This window comes from Mastigoproctus giganteus, chromosome 7 (assembly GCF_048544385.1).
Source record: "Mastigoproctus giganteus isolate SK-2022 chromosome 7, ASM4854438v1, whole genome shotgun sequence".
NCBI classification, from domain to species: domain Eukaryota; kingdom Metazoa; phylum Arthropoda; class Arachnida; order Uropygi; family Thelyphonidae; genus Mastigoproctus; species Mastigoproctus giganteus.
In genome coordinates, this window is record NC_143581.1 from 16083261 (window position 1) to 16100711 (window position 17451).

General features: G+C 33.4%; 1 protein-coding gene across 2 annotated transcripts in view; it reads left to right on the forward strand.

The window, feature by feature from the left end:
- The window catches only part of LOC150082577 (importin-4-like), a 186556-nt gene that overhangs the window by 75364 nt on the left and 93741 nt on the right, over positions 1 to 17451 (forward strand). For both annotated transcript variants that reach the window (XR_016547194.1, XM_090377536.1), the window contains exons 10-12: positions 4088 to 4171; positions 11613 to 11759; positions 15686 to 15739. Coding sequence is in view for 1 of the 2 variants with exons in the window: in XM_090377536.1 (XP_090233662.1) it covers positions 4088 to 4171; positions 11613 to 11759; positions 15686 to 15739 (285 nt within the window). In the remaining variant the exon portion in view is untranslated. The remainder of the gene's footprint in view (positions 1 to 4087; positions 4172 to 11612; positions 11760 to 15685; positions 15740 to 17451) is intronic.

Sequence of the window (17451 nt, forward strand, 5' to 3'; positions counted from 1 at the left end):
GATGGACAGAGCAAGATAAACACTGACAAGGACAAAATTGAGTATACTGAGTTATGCAAAGCCATTAGAAAGAGACTTAGAGAGGACACGAGAAGATTTAATACAAGAAAAGTAGAACAAGCATTAAGGGAAAACAAAGGACTTAAATCAGCAGCTTAAATTGCCCATGAGCAGTAATACAGAAAGAGAAATGATTCTGAAACTGAAGAATAGTAATGGCGTAATTATAAATAGCAGAGAAGGCATAATTCAAATAGCAGAAGACTGATATAGAGGATTATACAAGGAGTGAGGGAATGATGCCAGCAGTGGGGAAGATTGATCACAAATTAGTAACACATACGACATACCCGATATCCTTCCTGATGAGGTAGAACATGTTTTGAAGAAATCAAAAGAATCAAAGTCCCAGGGGAAGATGAAGTTACTGTAGATTGTTAAAATTGGGAGGAAGAGACATGACACAAAAACCGGCAAGACTATTCACAAAATGCATTAGAAAAGTTGTGTGATGCCTAAGGAGTGGAATAATGCAATCATAGTTTTGCTGCATAAGGAAGGAGATAAATCAGAAATTGGAAATTATAGACTAATTAGCTTGTTATCTCACATCTACAAGTTATTCACAAGGGTCATTACTAACAAGGGTCTTATAAATAGCAGAGAAGGCATAATTCAGATTAGAAAGAATACTTGATGAGAATCAACTGAAAGCGCAAGCTGGCTTTAGGACAGGATTCTCAATTATGGATCACCTTCACGTAATATTACAGCTAATGGAGAAAGCAAGTGAATATAAAACACCATTATGCCTGGCATTTATGGATTATGAAAAGGCATTTGACTCCATACAGCATAAGGCAATGTTTCAGGCACTGGAAAGACAAGGCATAGATACCCCATATATTATGATTTTGAAGAAAATATATGAGAATGCTTTATTACATTAGACAAAGACGGTAGCAAACTTAAAATTGAGAAAGGAGTTCGACAAGGAGGCGCAATGTCTCCGAAGCTGTTTACTGCTTCCCTTGAGGAAGCTTTCAGAAGATTTGACTGGTTGCAGAAAGGAGTCAATGTGAATGGAGAGTATCTAAACCATTTACGATTTGCAGATGACATTGTGGTCATAAGCCACAATCCCAAAGAATTAGAGGAAAATCTTAATCAGTTACGCAGTTATTAAGGATTTTGGACTAAAGATGAATATGGCTAAAACAAAAGTAATGCTGAACAAGTATGCCACAGAAAGAGATATAATGACTGAAGGAGCAGTAATTGAAAATTTGGAGTCATATACTTATCTGGGACAAGTCATTAGCTGTAATAATGATAAATGGCTGGAAGTTGAGAAGAATAAATTTTGGATGGATAGTATTCAGGAAATATAATCACATAGTGAGGAGCAATATCCCAATTTGTCTGAAACTTAAAGTAATAAATCAATGTATACTCCCAACCATGACTTATGGAAGTGAAACTTGGGCACTCACCAAAAGAATGGAAGAGAAGTTGAGAACTACACAGCAAAGAATGGAATGAATTATATTGGGAATCAGACTGTTAGATAAGAAGATAAACAAGTAAAGGACATTCTTATCAAAACTAAAGAACTAAAATGGTCTTGGGCAGGACACATAGCTCGAAGACATGATGACAGATGGACTAAGAAAATAACAGAATGGTACCCAAGAGGAGCTAGACGAAAACCTGGAAGACTGTGATGGACAAATGAAATTCATGAGTTTATGGGTAGTAAATGGATGGTCATTGCACAAAACAGAAGGAACTGGAAAGTTGCTGGAGAGGCCTTCATCCTGCAGTGGATTGAAAATGGCTGACGATGATGACCATGTGTATGGCATATGCTAAGGAAATGCTACAGCTATAGAAGCCAAATGTAATCATTGAATTCTATAGCTTCAACATCCAAACTGACACTGGTTTATTACTATCCACTACAACCTTGGAAATTGGCATCCTAACTGGGAGAAGCAGTACCATGGTTAGTCTTGGTGTGCCTATAAGTTTTACAGTAAGGCTTGGCCAAAGTTTTGCAATTGTAAAATTCTGCATACTATGGTACCCAAGAGGAGCTAGAAGAAAACCTGGAAGACAAAGGCGGAGATGGATAGATGAAATTCATGAGTTTTTGAGTAGTAAATGGATGGCCAGTGCTCAAAACAGAAGGAACTGGAAAGTTGCTGGAGAGGCCTTCATCCTGCAGTGGATTGAAAATGGCTGATGATGATGATGATGGTAACATTGCTAAATACTTCTTTAAACTGTATCTTACTAGAGGCAGTTCACCTTTCCCGACTGTGCTGGAGTATTCTACAAGTTGTCTTACTGCTGTATATCTAATAAACAACTCTTTTTATAGAGTAATGTTGTGCAGTTTAGTGCAATTATTAGTCCAGATGGATGTGCCACTGTTCCCATCTCATTAGTAGATGAATAAGCACCCGTTAGTGATGCATTTGATAACCTAATGGTGAACTTGACTCACAGGGTATGAGATGCCAATGGATGTCGAAAGTTTAATCTTAGTAATTCTGAACAAATGCTCCTCTTCTATATCATGGATACAGATACAACTTTAAAGTAAGGCTTTTATTGAACTTTTAAGTGGGAAGTTTTGTATATTCAACTGTGTATTCTTGATCCTAAATACTAATATTATGGAATAAAACTATTTGAGCATTTTATTACCTGTATTTATGCATTTTCTAATGCAGAAAAAAATGAGCTTAAATGATTTCACTTTTATAATTTTGGGGGGGGAAAAAAAAAAAAAAGCTGCTATACAACTAAAAGAGTAACCTTAGTACTCATGCTATTGCAATATGATGTATAGAATTGTGTGTGCAGTCTATGAAATAAACTAAATCTGGAAAAACTGCACCCCTTTTAACCTAAGAAGTAATCCCGTGAAAAGGTATTTTTTTGTAAATATTTTTCCCTATAAAATCTTTTTTGTATAAGCTGGGTCTTTTGTGTCCTCACTTAAATTAACACAGGCTCTGATATCCTCAGCATATCACTTGGTTTAAATTTTCTGTATTGTCTCTTAATAAATAAGACTTTTTCTTTATATAGCAAAAGTAAAGTATATTTAAATAAAGCAAGTTATGTGCATGTTAAAAAGATACTGATTCAAGCAAAAGATAATTATTTCTTTCAACTTCAGTGTTCATTTGATATGTAGTTTCTGTCAATCAAGAATATTTTCTTGCTATGCTAGATCTTTTATTTACAACTAAACTCTTGTTTTCTAGTAATTAAAATATAATGTTTTACATTAAGCATGTACAACAAAAGAATATGCCAGTGCAACATAAACAGTTTACTAAATTTCCACTGGCTCTAATAACTTGCAAACACAAGATGAAAAATTGTCACATGTATTCTAGAAGATAAACAATTTCAGCTGTTTTGGCTTCTAATAATCTTATAATAGTGATTATTATGGTAATATTCACTTACATATTTAACTTTTGTAATGTCTTTTAAATTCCACTTAGAACATAATTTTAGGGTACTCCCCTTTCTTTATAATTCTGTTTTCTCACTTCCTTTATTCACTTTAAAAGATCCATTCTTTTCTCCTTTTATTTTCTCCGTCATTGCTTTGATTTGTTTAATGCATTATCATACAGCATGTTGGGTGTGAAGTGATTGAAACATTGTTTTTGACAAGCAGTAATTATGTCACTTAAATTGGTAACAGTGTGTGTTAGCTGATAGCTTATATTTATCAAATACATAGTGCAGCCATGTTTAATATAAGAAACTAGAAAAACATAAATTAATTGCACAAAATGATTTTAGAACATATTAACTTTCATATCTATTTTAGAGAAAATAGAACAGAAAAATTCACAGTATAAAATTTATGAAGGGAGTATAATATCTCAGAAAATTGTCTTTTGGCCTTGCTTCTTTTGCTTAAAAGTTCTATCAACAGATGAGAAGTTCTACTTTACTACACTTAAAGTGATTTAAAATGATATTGTCATTTATTATAGCTATAGTTTACAATTTCAAAGTAATTTTTTTTCCTTTCCTTTGTTCTCTTTCTATTCAGATTGCTTCAAATCAACAGCTTGGGGATAGCCTAAGAGTAAAAGCCATGTCCATTATTGGTTGGTTAACAAGATTAAAGAAAAAGGTATTGGAAAGCAATTAAGAACTTTTTTTTTAGTTTTAATTAAAAAAAACAATTCTCTGTATAAATATACATTTTTACACTTAATTACTTTCTAATTATGACATATCCATGGCTCTAAGAATTTGCAAACAAGATGAAAAGTTGCCATGTGGATCCTAGAAGATAAACAACTTCAGCTTTTTTGTATCCTCTCATAATCCAACCATCAAATACACATCACGATCATATTGGCTTTAAATATTGGGTGATCCTTTTTGTCTTATTGTAGTAATACCACAGAATTTCACATCTGAGATTGATAATATTAATTTTGTAGTGGAAGAGGTGTGTGGCACGAAGGCCAGAGGTTAACATAATGAGAGCCAGTTTTTATTTGGCTCTTGTGTTATGAGCCTAAAGAATAAATTATGTATAAATTTAAAATTTAAAAGTTTTTAGAGTATTAAAGTTGTAGAGGAAACAAACTAACAACTCTTATTAAAGACTGCAGGAATAACAATGGATGAAGCTGAAGTAGGTGATGAGGATTTACAGCCCTCAGTTTGGGTTTGTGCAAGGTAAAGAAACTGTGATATATGACTAAGAAACATTTGACTGCTTAAAAATAATTTTACAAATTTATACGGTACCATATACTGTTTTACTATGAGGGTTATTGTCACTGGTAACAAACACCAAAAAAAATAATATAATCCCACTAAGGAAAACTTTTGCCATGAAAACAGGCTGCTGTTGTTAGCAGTGACAAAACTTGATAGTTAAAGATGGTTAGAGTGACGATAATTTAACTTCATATTTTCAAATAAATAGTAAAATGTCAGTGTGTACAGTAAATGACTTGTCCAGTGGTCATCTGCTGAAGGTTAATGTGGTGAGTAGTTGATCTTCTGAGACTGGTTCAGTTCAATAATAGCTTGTATTGTGTGCATGTTTATGTTTTCTTGATTTGGAGTGTTGCTAGTAATCATGGGGAATTGAATCCAGAGTAGGCACTGGTAAGGATGTGGGGAAGAATTGGATTTGCCAGGGAGAAAGGGTTTCAGAAAGAAAGAAAGAGAGAGAGAGAGAGAGAGAGAGAGAGAGAGAGAGAGAGAGAGAGAGAGAGAGAGAGAGAGAGAATACCAGTGGGCTATATTTTGCTCATTGTTATGTATGCTCTGTTTTATAGAGCTTGATAATTAAAAACAAGCATGGACAATGGTAATGTTCAACACATTTAACACTAAAGACTTCAAGGAGAAAATAGAGCTGCTGATTGGAATGACTCAGTTGTTATAGCAGACTGTTTGATCTACAGAACACATTTGAAAAGTCTAGTAAGATGTGTAAAAGTGAATATTTGAAAACCAGACTAAGTAAATTGAAAGGGAGATGAAGTTTATTATTTATATAGTGCACTTAACATATAAGAGAGGATAGCCAGGATGTCCCAGTTTCCCCAGGACTTGTTCTTGATATCCTGAAACTTTATTTATTTCTCTCTCTCCTCCCCCAGGATGCATAAGTGTCCTGTTTTTTTTTTTTTTTTTTTTTTTTGACATTTTAAAGATAATGGTCAACCTAGCCTTCTCATCATTTCCATTTGCAGAATTTAATTTCATCCTCAAACTAGATCTATAAAACATGACTTTATAAAAGACACATTTCTAGTACTGGAAAAACTGCTTATCATGCAGTTTCACTGAGAGCCGATTCTAAGAAAATAAGGATGAGAGCTGGGCATTTATGTCCCTTCTTTATATTTATAAGCTGTCTTAGTAGTGCAGATTTTGAGTGCACCATCTGTGCCATCCGGCAGAGCATTCTCCTGTAGGCTAAAAGACAGCATTCCACATGGATAGTGGACAGACAATCTACTTTGCAATCTACATTGATTTTGCTATGGATACAATGTTGTTTTCATTACTAGTTTTTCAAACTTTTAATTTTGAAATTTTCTTCTTTTGAATATATAACATATAACAAGTTAAGACATTCAAAAATTTATTGGTAAAGTTTATACCAATTGGTTGATTGGGTATTCATAATTTTTGAAGTATAGAAGACACTTTCTTGTGGAAGAAAAGCCACAGAAATTTATTGTAAAAAATGTGCTTAGAATATTCAAAAAGAAATTACTAAAAATTGAATGGTCCAAAAATTGCATAGTAGAGGTCATGAGTTAGGTGCATCAAATGATGGAAATGCTTAAATTATGTATTGAAGAAAAATTTGTTCCTTTTTTTTTTTTTTTAAGTTCTTGGAAAATTGATCACAAATTCAGTGTGAAGAAATTATGTGATTTAAAGATGAAGTATTCCATATATATAAAATGACTATGGATATCTAGAAAAAGGGGCCAAACTTCAATAAATTCAAATTTGTGAAATGGATGCTTTTAAAAGTCCACAGTTTGTGAGGAAGCACCAAGTATGTGAAAAAATATTATTGATATAGAATTTCAAATTGGCAAAAACTTATTAGTCAGTTTTCATTGCTTAAAATTTTCATTTTAGAGAATTAGAAGAGAGGAATGATGATGGCTTCAAGAAATTGTCATATGTTTGGTGGTCACTGGTTTTTTGAACTGGTTTTGTGAAATAAACAAAGAAGTTTATTTCACAAACAGACCTCAGAAACTGAAAAGTTATTTAGCTTTGTTTGCCATTCCAGGACGTAATGGAATGTTGAAAAAATAAATTCAAAATTCAGACTCATTATTCAAAATTATTATAATTGGTTACAGTAGTCTGGTACTGAACTCTAAATTATATTTGAAAAAAATCTATAATCCATTAAAAATATTTTGTAATTTATAATCTGCCAATTGCATTGAAAACTTTTCTTGGAAATTTTTTTTTACTTGCACTATAGTCAGTGGTGAGCTGTGAATATTTTAAAAATGGGCTCGCACTTTTGCCAGCTTTTTGATGTGAAACATCCTTGAGTGGAGGGGGGGGTACCTACCAAGTAAATCTTGATCGGTCATGGGAGTGATGTCATCCATGGCATCTGTCAGATGCACTTCCCAAGCTCACACCACTAGTCTGTGCAGAACACTCACTAGTAGTATGATTAGAGCGTGTGATGCATTTTTTGTGACCAGTACGATATCTTGAGTTCTAACTTCTTAGAGTTTTTGAATAGTATGACATCACAATCATACTTCCTGCAATTACTGCTGCAGTAAGTATGATTGCAAGTATTTATCATATGACTGCAAAAATACAAAGATTTGTCAACAGTTTCTTCTTTCATCTTGCATTTTCGCATACGCAGCTGTTCGGGGCACCTAACAATGGAATGATAAGTGCCCCGAACAGCTGCATATGCGTTTCAACTAAGATCGGGTACCTCAATTGACGCTGTTTTCAGAGACATTTAGATACGTTGCAGTAGCAAGTATACATCTCTTACTTTAGTTATCATAAATCCATTCTATCTTGTCTTCCAGAAATTATGGAAATTTGTGAATGATCAATAAAATATTTACAATACAAAAGCTCTTTTATTTTGTAATCAATATATACAAATCAAAATATCTAAAAGAAACATGAAGGATGTGTCACATAAAACCATCTACCACATGTACTCGGCAGATGTGCAACTTTTTTATTCTTTTTTTTTTTTTACAACTAGGGAAATATAATGAATACATTTTTTTTCATGATAAAATTTTAATATTGCAAATAAAAAATATGACATATTTCCCATATCACAAATAACAAAACTATCACTAAACATTCCACAATATAAAAAGTATTACATAGAAAACAAAATATTCTAGTAAAGGTACACAAATATTCAAGAAAAATATATTCTAAAAATTGCCATATACAATTTACTTCTTTATTAATATTTATTGTCGATCTTCTACTTTGCTCAATAGCTGAGCGATGATTCAGAGGAATGATTTGACATAACGATCTGGATCAAATTGAATCAATGGTTTTTCATTTAGATGTATGATCATCGTAATCTGCAACATGTTTAATTGTCAACATTATTCATTCATTTATTCATTCACCATATTATTCATTATGCTTGAAAGCTTGCTCAGCTTCAACACTGCTAATTGCAATGGTTTCAAAGATGTTTCTGGCTTTCTTAATCAAAAAGGAAATTTCACTCGCTTTTAACGATAAACTGTCTTTGACAAAATCATTTATTTTTATTTCATATTTTATCAGAAAACATTTCTTATTCAGTTTTCACCATCTTGCCACTGAGATGAAATGTTCCACGTTTTCCAGTAGGATATGTTTAAAATTTATTTCAACAGTATCACTATTTAATTTAAAATCATTCTGTTGCATTAATAATTTATCCTTTAAGGATTAAACCAATGCATTTAATAACTTATCACAAGGTAATTTTTTAAATGTGTTCTTACTTTCAATTTTGATTCCTTAAAATTCTTTCCACTTCAACATGCTCTCAATTTTAGCTTCATAATTTCCTTCAGAATTTTTCAAATTAGCATAATTCGCATAGTTCGAATAATTAATTTTTTCTGCTTTTACCATAGTGAATCTGTAGGGCTCCTGCAGGATGTCGATCAGTAGTGCTAAATGGTTAAGAAATTCTAGATTTAAAAGTCAATTTAATAATCTGGAATATTTAACTTCTGATTCAAAATGTTTGCACAAAGCGGGATAATTCCCTTGACCTTCAATTGCTGTCAGCAAGCTACAAGCTGCTCATCATAGCCCAAACACACAACCGATCTTTATAGTTTCCACATCAAGTTCTTTAGCAATAATCCTTAATTCACACTGGTTCTTTGGAGATTGGTGGCATACAGTTTTTTTTTTTTTTTTAAATTATTACCTGTATGCCATTATATTTTAGAACACTTTCTGCATAGTGAAGCCTCGACGAAATTTCAAAATCTCCCAACGTCTTAGTAAAAACATTGCCAAAATCTTTGTAAAGTTTATATAATATCTTAGTTGCCTTAATCCTCCCCTCTATATTGAATACTGTGCAAAATGTCTCAATCACACGGATATTCAGCTACTGTGACCAAGTAAACATAGACAGGAGAAATTTACTGGAAAGCGTGGATCACTCACTTCTCCGAAAAACATATGCCTGTTTGTCGGAGTAAAGGGGAACCACAACACAGGTTGACCAAAGGCTATTATCCGTGTTGGGAATCTCTTAATCCTCTGACTGGCTATGGAAAGCATATTGACTAACACGACTTCTCGGTATGTGACTGCATAGGTTTTATGGACACCACTAACATTGTGAAATGGTAATCCCTTTCACCCGTAATTCACGCTTTCTAATTACCTAAGTTGCCTTAAAGGCCAGAGGCGAGAACAATGCATATAAAGTTGTTTCTCGTAATCCGTTCGTTACATAGATATTTTCTTCATTCAAAGGAAACTATTTTAAATGTAATTACCAAGGGGAATTCAAAAAAATTCCCTATAAAGAAGTTGGTTAAACAGAGGTCCAACTGTAGCTAAATCAAAAGAAACAATTTTAAAATACATAACTGATCAATTGCACCATTAAAATGCTGGGGATGGGGGACCCGTTTGCCCCACGGTAGTTTCAGCTCTGGATACTCAAAAATTGCATTCAGGATTTCATTTGTAAAATAAATGATCGTCTCGCAAATATTTAAAAAAAAAATAACAGTAGGCTCTCGCGAGCCCACTAAAGCTCATCACTGACTATAGTTTTAATACACCGCATTAACATATTTGTTTAGACTGTTACCCCATCCTGTCATTGGTCAGATGGATGAAACTACCTGGATGTAAAAAAACCATTAATGTCATTGTTTTATCAATCAAAACATGATTGGGTAAAGCCTTTGGCTCCTGATCAATTTTATTGCAGTACTGGTTTATTATTTCTTGTATATACAGTCAGTCCTCGTATAACACGTTTACACTACACGAATTTGATCATACACGATTTATAAATCGGTGAATGATGTCATATATATACCACGAACCAAATTCACTTATGCATGATTCGCCTTTGCGTTTACAAGAAATGACAGTTGAATAAGGGAATTGCCGCAACTGAATGCAACACAATAGGAATGAAGAGAAGATTCTGAAATTTATTTATGTTTTTTATATGATTGAAGATTTCAGTGAAGGGAAAACACATTTCACTATAATAACGCAAAAACCCACAGAATTCCAGCTATTGTTATTATCGCAAATGGTGCCCCCATAGCCAGGTGGGCAGGAGCAGCAGTGCGTAGCACATGCTTCTTGATTAGACTGGGGTTTGAGCCCGTGACCCCTAAATACGGAAAGATCAAGGGAATGACCACCGCATATCCCCGGAGCAATATGGCCTTAGTTGCTAATGCTCCTAAAAAAAAACCAAATAACAATAACAATTATCGCAAATGCAGTTAGATTCAGTTTACTACCTGTTTATAACAGATTCGACTAGCAGGAATGCTCAATAAACCAGAAATTGCAAATTGTTTTTGTTTTATGGTAGTGACCTCCAGAAATGTGTTTTAGTAAAATGTGAGCTAGTGTGAGGTGATAATAGTGTGTTTACTGCATAGTGCCTTTACTGCATTATTTATTCAATTGCTGCATGTGCGCTGCTTTATGTATATCAAGCATGTCTCCTCATTTGTTCTTTTCATACTGTAATTGTGCTTTATTGCCTAAAAATGAGTGAAATACTTGAAAAAAGTGTAAAAAGGAAGCGTCCTGGTGAATATTCTACAGATTCAGAGAGAAAAAGAAAACAATATTGATAGAAGAAAATTACGAAATTGTGAAACGCTTTGATTGAAATGAAAGAACATGCAATATTGTGCATGCTACAGGCCTAAATGAGGCAACGCTGAGAACAATTAGAAAGAATTCAGAGAAAATAAAAGCAACTTTCATAGCAGGAAAAACTCAGTGTAACAAAATCCATTAATTTCATCAAGACACGAAGAATTTGAAGAGATGGAATGTCTTATCTGTTTGGATAGAAGATTAAACAAAGAACAAGTTTGCTTATGATAGAAGCAAAAGCATTAGCAATATTTTATTATATAATAATCGTAATAAAATACTTATTATTACACAAACACTTACTACCTGTTTATAACAGGTAGTAAGTGTTTGTGTAATAATAACAATAAATAATCTTATTTTATTAAGATTATTTATTGTTTGGTAATGTTTTGGTTACCAATGTGTGGTTCAATCTTGAGTGGTTGGCACCTAACCCTATTTTTCCCCATGGGCCTGTTATTTATATTGTACAATTTTGCATTGCATGAGGGTTTCTAGGAATACAACTACCATGTTATACGAGGAATGACTGTATATTAAACCATATTTTCTCTTTTATAAATATTTGCTTCAATTTTAGAGCACAAAAATATTGAAAAGTTCTTATTGTCAGTTTTTTTTTAAATCATTTTTTCCTTTTAATTACTATCTTGTATAATGTGGTTATTGTTTTTATTTATTAGGCTATATTAAAACACAAATTGGTATCTCCAATTTTGGATATGTTGTTTCCTGTTATGTGTCAACATTCAGAAACTGGAGAGAGTGAAGAGGAGGAGGAGGAAGACAATGACACTGGTGGTCATTCACCAGCATCGTTTGCTGCTCAGGTACCATTTGATTAATCATTGTTTTTAGATTTGTCTTTCATTGAGGATCTTAATTTTTTTTTTTTTTTCTGTCTTTTAAAGAATCAATCTGAATTTCCTAAATATTTATTTATGTTTATCTGTCTGAAACAAGAAATACTGGTTTAATTATATAAGCTATATGCTCTTTACATAATTAAAAAAATTATACAGGCTATATGCTCTTTACATAATTAAAAAAAATTATAAAAAAAAATGATATTACCTAGAGCTTCAGTATTCTACTGATACATTATCAGTAGAATGGCATATTGTCTCTCCTCCATGACAGTATAGTGATTTCACCACTTGTCGCTTGTTTGGAGAGGTTTGGGTTTGAATTCTGTTAGAGACTAGAGGAATTCTTAAAGGTTTTTTCAGTCAGAGCTTTAGTTAGCTGATCTCAGTTGGAAGGGGACACACACACACACACACAGAGCAAAATATTGTCTGAGATGCTAAAGTGTTCTGCGTTAGAGAAACAATCAAACCATTTTTCATTTCACCTCATTGCATGACAATAAAATGTAAATAAACATTTATATAATTTATCTGAGATATGTAAATAAAAATGGCATCTTGTTATAACAAGATGCAGGTGCCTCCATAGCCAGGTGGGCAGGAGCAGCAGTGCGTGGCACGCTTCTTGATTAGACCGGGTTCGAGCCCATGACCACCAAATACGGAGGATGTGGAAAGGTCAGGGAATGACCACTGCATATCTCCGGAGCAATATGGCCTTAGTTGCTAATGCTCCTAAAAACCAAATAACAAACAATAACAACAATAACAAGATGCTTTTATTTACTTATCTCAGGTTATATATCTCAAGTTTTTTTTTTTTTTAAGTTCTGTTTCTCATCATTCATAATAAAAATAAACTAGATAACTCGAAATAACAGTAATTTAACTGAATAATTAAATAACTAAGTAACCAAAATTATAGTTCAGCCAACACTCCAAATAAATAAAATTTCTGAATGACTAATATATGTTTTAAGTAATGAAACTAAATAATTCTAGAAGAGCTGTACATAGGCAACTGCATTTAAGGGCTGTGCCAGATATTATATACATGTTCCTCCTCTCGTGGGCGATGGCACTTTGAAGTGTCAATATGGCCACAGTGAAAACTGTTATTGCTGACGATATCTGAAAATGTGGTACGGACACCCTCTGTTGCTGGATGCTAATATGCCAGCACTGTGCAAAATATGTGTGCATTGAAAATAAACTGGACAACATTAAGATCATGGCACTGCCAATGATATGGTATGGAGACTGTATAGCTTACGTCTAAATGGACCCTAATGCTGACATACAAAAATATAAACTAACAACTTAATCTGTGCATTATCAGAAATCTGCATAGGCCACTAAGTTATTAAGCTATATGTCTATATTTCCACGTTTCTGTATTTTCTTTCTGTAAATAGATGATCAATGAATAAATGAAAGATAAAGTATTTATTTTGATAGCAGAGTTTCAAGAAGCTGTAACTTAGTATGATGGGGTTTTCAGACTTGTTATTGATAAGATTTTTTTTTTTTTTTCTTTATTGCTTCAACACTCTCCTGAAGTTTGGTAGGAGAGGTCTGAATAATCCAGTGTGTGGGCAATGATCAATAAACAGATGGCACCAACTTAATAGATAATGTTAACTACATTTAGATCAGTGATCTTCCAAGCTACTGTTTTAATTTATGTAAGAGTTGAGTGTAATTATTTAAATCAGAGAAGTAAATATGACAAAAACAGAAAAACTCACAATATTATAATTGGCTAAATGATGCTTTGTTGCATTTGCTTAAAAAGCAAATATTCATTCCATATAATTGCAGTGTGTATCCATTATTAATTATTGTTTCCTTGAAGTGTTTGCATAATCTTTTATGTTTACTTAAGCTTCTCATTTCTACAAAATGAGGCATGTTTGTTTTTTTACTGTTTTTGTACTACAGGTGACACCCTCTTAACACTGATAATTCGTTCTGGAAAAACAGAGCGCTAAGTGAATCCGCGCTAAGCGAGTGCCGCATTCCCATAAGGTAACATATGTATTTGTAAGTTGCGGTCAGTGCCATAGGATATTTCCTAATCAATAATAAATAGTAGTGAAAAGATGCACAAATGTCGGTCAAAATATTTAATATTCAATTTGTATATATAAAATATTCTGCATTACATACATATATAATTATGTGGTAACTACTTACGTATCAAAATTAAACTTAAAATTCCAATTAAAATCATGAATTTAATTGATCTAAATTGATTTTAATTGATTTAATTTAATTGATGAATTTAATCATGAACAATGTGTCGATTTTGGGTTGGCCCTCTTCTAAATAAACTAAAAGGGGTATTAATTTTAAATCCCCCGCAGCATTACCACCCAACAATAAAGTCACCTGATCCTTCGCCGCTTTGAAACCTGGCATGTTTTTTTTCTTCTTTCAGTATGAAACTTCTTGTAGACTTTCGTTTCCACAAAAGTCCTATTTCATCTATGTTATAAACTTGTTGAGAAGTATAGCACACAATACCCCTCTTCAATAATTTTAACAAGTTCTTTTTTGAAAGTTTCGGTTCCTTGATCTGCACTTGCGACTTCTCCCTAGATTTTAAATCTATTCAACCAGCCTTTACCAGTTTTAAATGGTTCCACATTTTTTTTTTTTTTTTTTTTTTTTTTTTTTAGGTGAGTTTTCTTCAGGTCATTATATTGGCTAATCTCTCTCTCTCTCTTATAATATTTAACTTAACTGAATTCTGCATTGGATATTATCTTCAATAAAATTAGTTAAAGTCTTTCCATTTCAATCCTAATAGTCGGCCTAGCCCTAGTTACTTGCAGTGGAACAGCTATCTTTCCCGCTGCTAAAATTAATTCTTTATTTTTTTATAACTGTTCTTACAGTTAAACTTACAAGTCCTAAATTATGGCACACATCCGCTTGTCATTGACTGTTTCCGGTCAACGACAACGACTGTTGTCGTTGACCGGAATCGATTTGCTTCAAAACGTCTAATTTAATTTTCAAGTTCAGTCTTTTTCTTACATTTATAGTCTTCGTACTGCGTCCAGACATTGCTTTTTCATTCTTATCGGCCATTATTAACTCTTCGAAAATGTTACTGCGTTTTTTGCATTAATTATGATACAATGTTCAAGTAAACTGTCCGTTAAGCACGATGTCTAATACTGTACTGAGTGATGATTAGTCTTTGGATAAATGCATATAACGCAAATATTACAAGCAATTTACTTGATAATTTTTTAAAATGTTGATCTCGTAACTACGTAACAAGTCACTGTACTGCGTTAAATTAGCATGCGAGAAAATTTTACTGAGCATGGGAAAATTTCTCAAGTCGGCGTGGGAAACATTTTAATGCTGTTTTGCTATTCATTTTCAAGTTACCGACTCCATCAAATGAAACGATTTTGTTAAATATGGCAAAAATGCAATCTGTAAAAGAGCATTATAGTGATCTGTGACAGCGTTATAGTCAGATACGGGTTATAATATAAGAACAGCGTAAAGCGAACAGCGTTATAACGGGGGCCTGCTTTTTTGTATTCATAATCAATTGTTGCCCTTTATATTCTCTGACTCAGCTCTGCTTTTTTCAAAATTTGATTGCAATGCTCCAGATTCTAATCATTGCCTTATATAATGGAATAATTTCTTCTTTTGTTAGCTTTTATATTAAATATAAAACACCAGTTGCCTAGGAATGTTACCCAAATGAGGGACTTTGCATTTACTGATCTTGTTCTTTTTATATTTTTCACACCTACATAAATATCCTATATTTTTCACACCTACCTATCTTAGGTGTTTTTATATCTAATACTGATTTTTTTTTTTTTTTTTTAAATAAGAGCATTTTTCTTTTTTAGGTTATTGATGTAATGGCACTTCATTTGCCTCCTGAGAAATTAGTTCCTCCTTTGGTAAGTTATTTATAAATGTATAAAAATTTTGAAACAGAATGAAAAGCTCTTACTGTTTCCAGAACTCAGATTTTATTTTTAAAGTTTTAAGATTTAAACCAAGGTTGATTTTTATTTGCTAATACCAAGGATAAATAATAATTGCAGAATATTTAACTTCCTTTTTGTTTTTTTGATTATTTGCCATAATGCCACATGGCTGATGCAAAATAGTTTGTCTGTTTGTAGGTGTTTGGAAAAATGCCATCCTACAAATGTGCTGTTTTTAGTCAGTGTAAGATATTTTCTAGATCCTGCAACAGGATCTAGAAAAGTTGAGCAGAAGGGCTGATGAGGTGGCTACTGAAATTTAACATTGACAAATGTAAAGTACTGCATATGGGAAGCAGTAACCCTAGAGTAGCATATCAACTGTGTGGTACTACACTGACAGTGGTAGAAAGTGAAAAGGACCTGGGGGTAATTGTACAGGCAAATATGAATTTTCTGAGCAGTGCAGATGGTCTGCAAGAGTAGCTGATGGTGTCTTGTCAATGATATACAGGAATTTTTCTAGCAGGGATAAGGAGGTGATTATCCCCTTGTATAAGGCAATGGTCATGCCACACCTTGAGTACTGTATACAGGTCTGGAGACCTCATTTTAAGGATGTAGAACTGGAACGATTACAGAGAAGGGCAACAAAATTAGGGAATGGAGCGAAGGGTTGCTCTTACAAAGAAAGCCTTAAGTTTTGCAAATTGCTGAGTGATCTGCAAGGCGATCTGATCGAGGTGTATAAAGCCTTGAATGGTTTGAGCATGCTCAGTGCTGATGGGATTCTTCCTCTTGCTCAGAATAATTGCCTGAGAGGGCATAAATCAAATTGAAGAAAAACAGTTTTAGGATAGATGTGTGAAAGTTTGCCTTTAGCCAGCGGGTGATTGATTGGTGGAACAAACTTCCTTCTGTCGTTGTGGAAGTTGATAGCTTAAACAGATTCAAGGCAGAACTGGACAAACATTTGGAGCGAATGGATGGGTGAAACGAGAAGGGCCTGTTTTTTTCTGTTTGATGCTATATAAGCTTGCTTTCTTGCATCATGTGCCTTTGCTAATTTTTCCTTGCTGACAACTTTTTCTGTCAGGATAAGATAGCCTTAGTATTAGTAGTGGTATATGATGCAAGAAAACAAGCTTATACAGTATCAGCCAAAAAATTCCTTTTTCACCTAACCATTTGCTGCAAATGTTTATCCAGTTCTTTCTTGAATCTGTTTAAGCTATCAACTTCCACAACTACAGATGGAAGTTTGTTCCTGCAATCAACCACTAGCTAGCTAAAGGCAAATTTCCACACATCTATTTTACAACTGTCTTTCCTCAATTTGAATTTATGCCCTCTCAAGTGCATAATATGTGCAAGAGGAAGAATCCCATAAGCATAAAGCTTGTTCAAACCATTCAGAGCCTTAAACACCTCAATCACATCACCTCGCAGGTGCCTAGTCTCCAGATGCTGAACTTTTCAGAACTTTAAGCCTTTCTTGGTAAAAGCACCCCTTTGTCCCCATTGCTAATCTTGTTTCCCTTCTCTGTACCTCTTCCAGCAGTGTTACATCCCTCCTAAAATGAGGCCTCCAGACCTGTATGCAGTACTCAAGGTGTGGCTTGGCCATTGCCTTATACCTGATGTCAAAATTTCTGTATATCATTGACAAGACCCCATGAGCT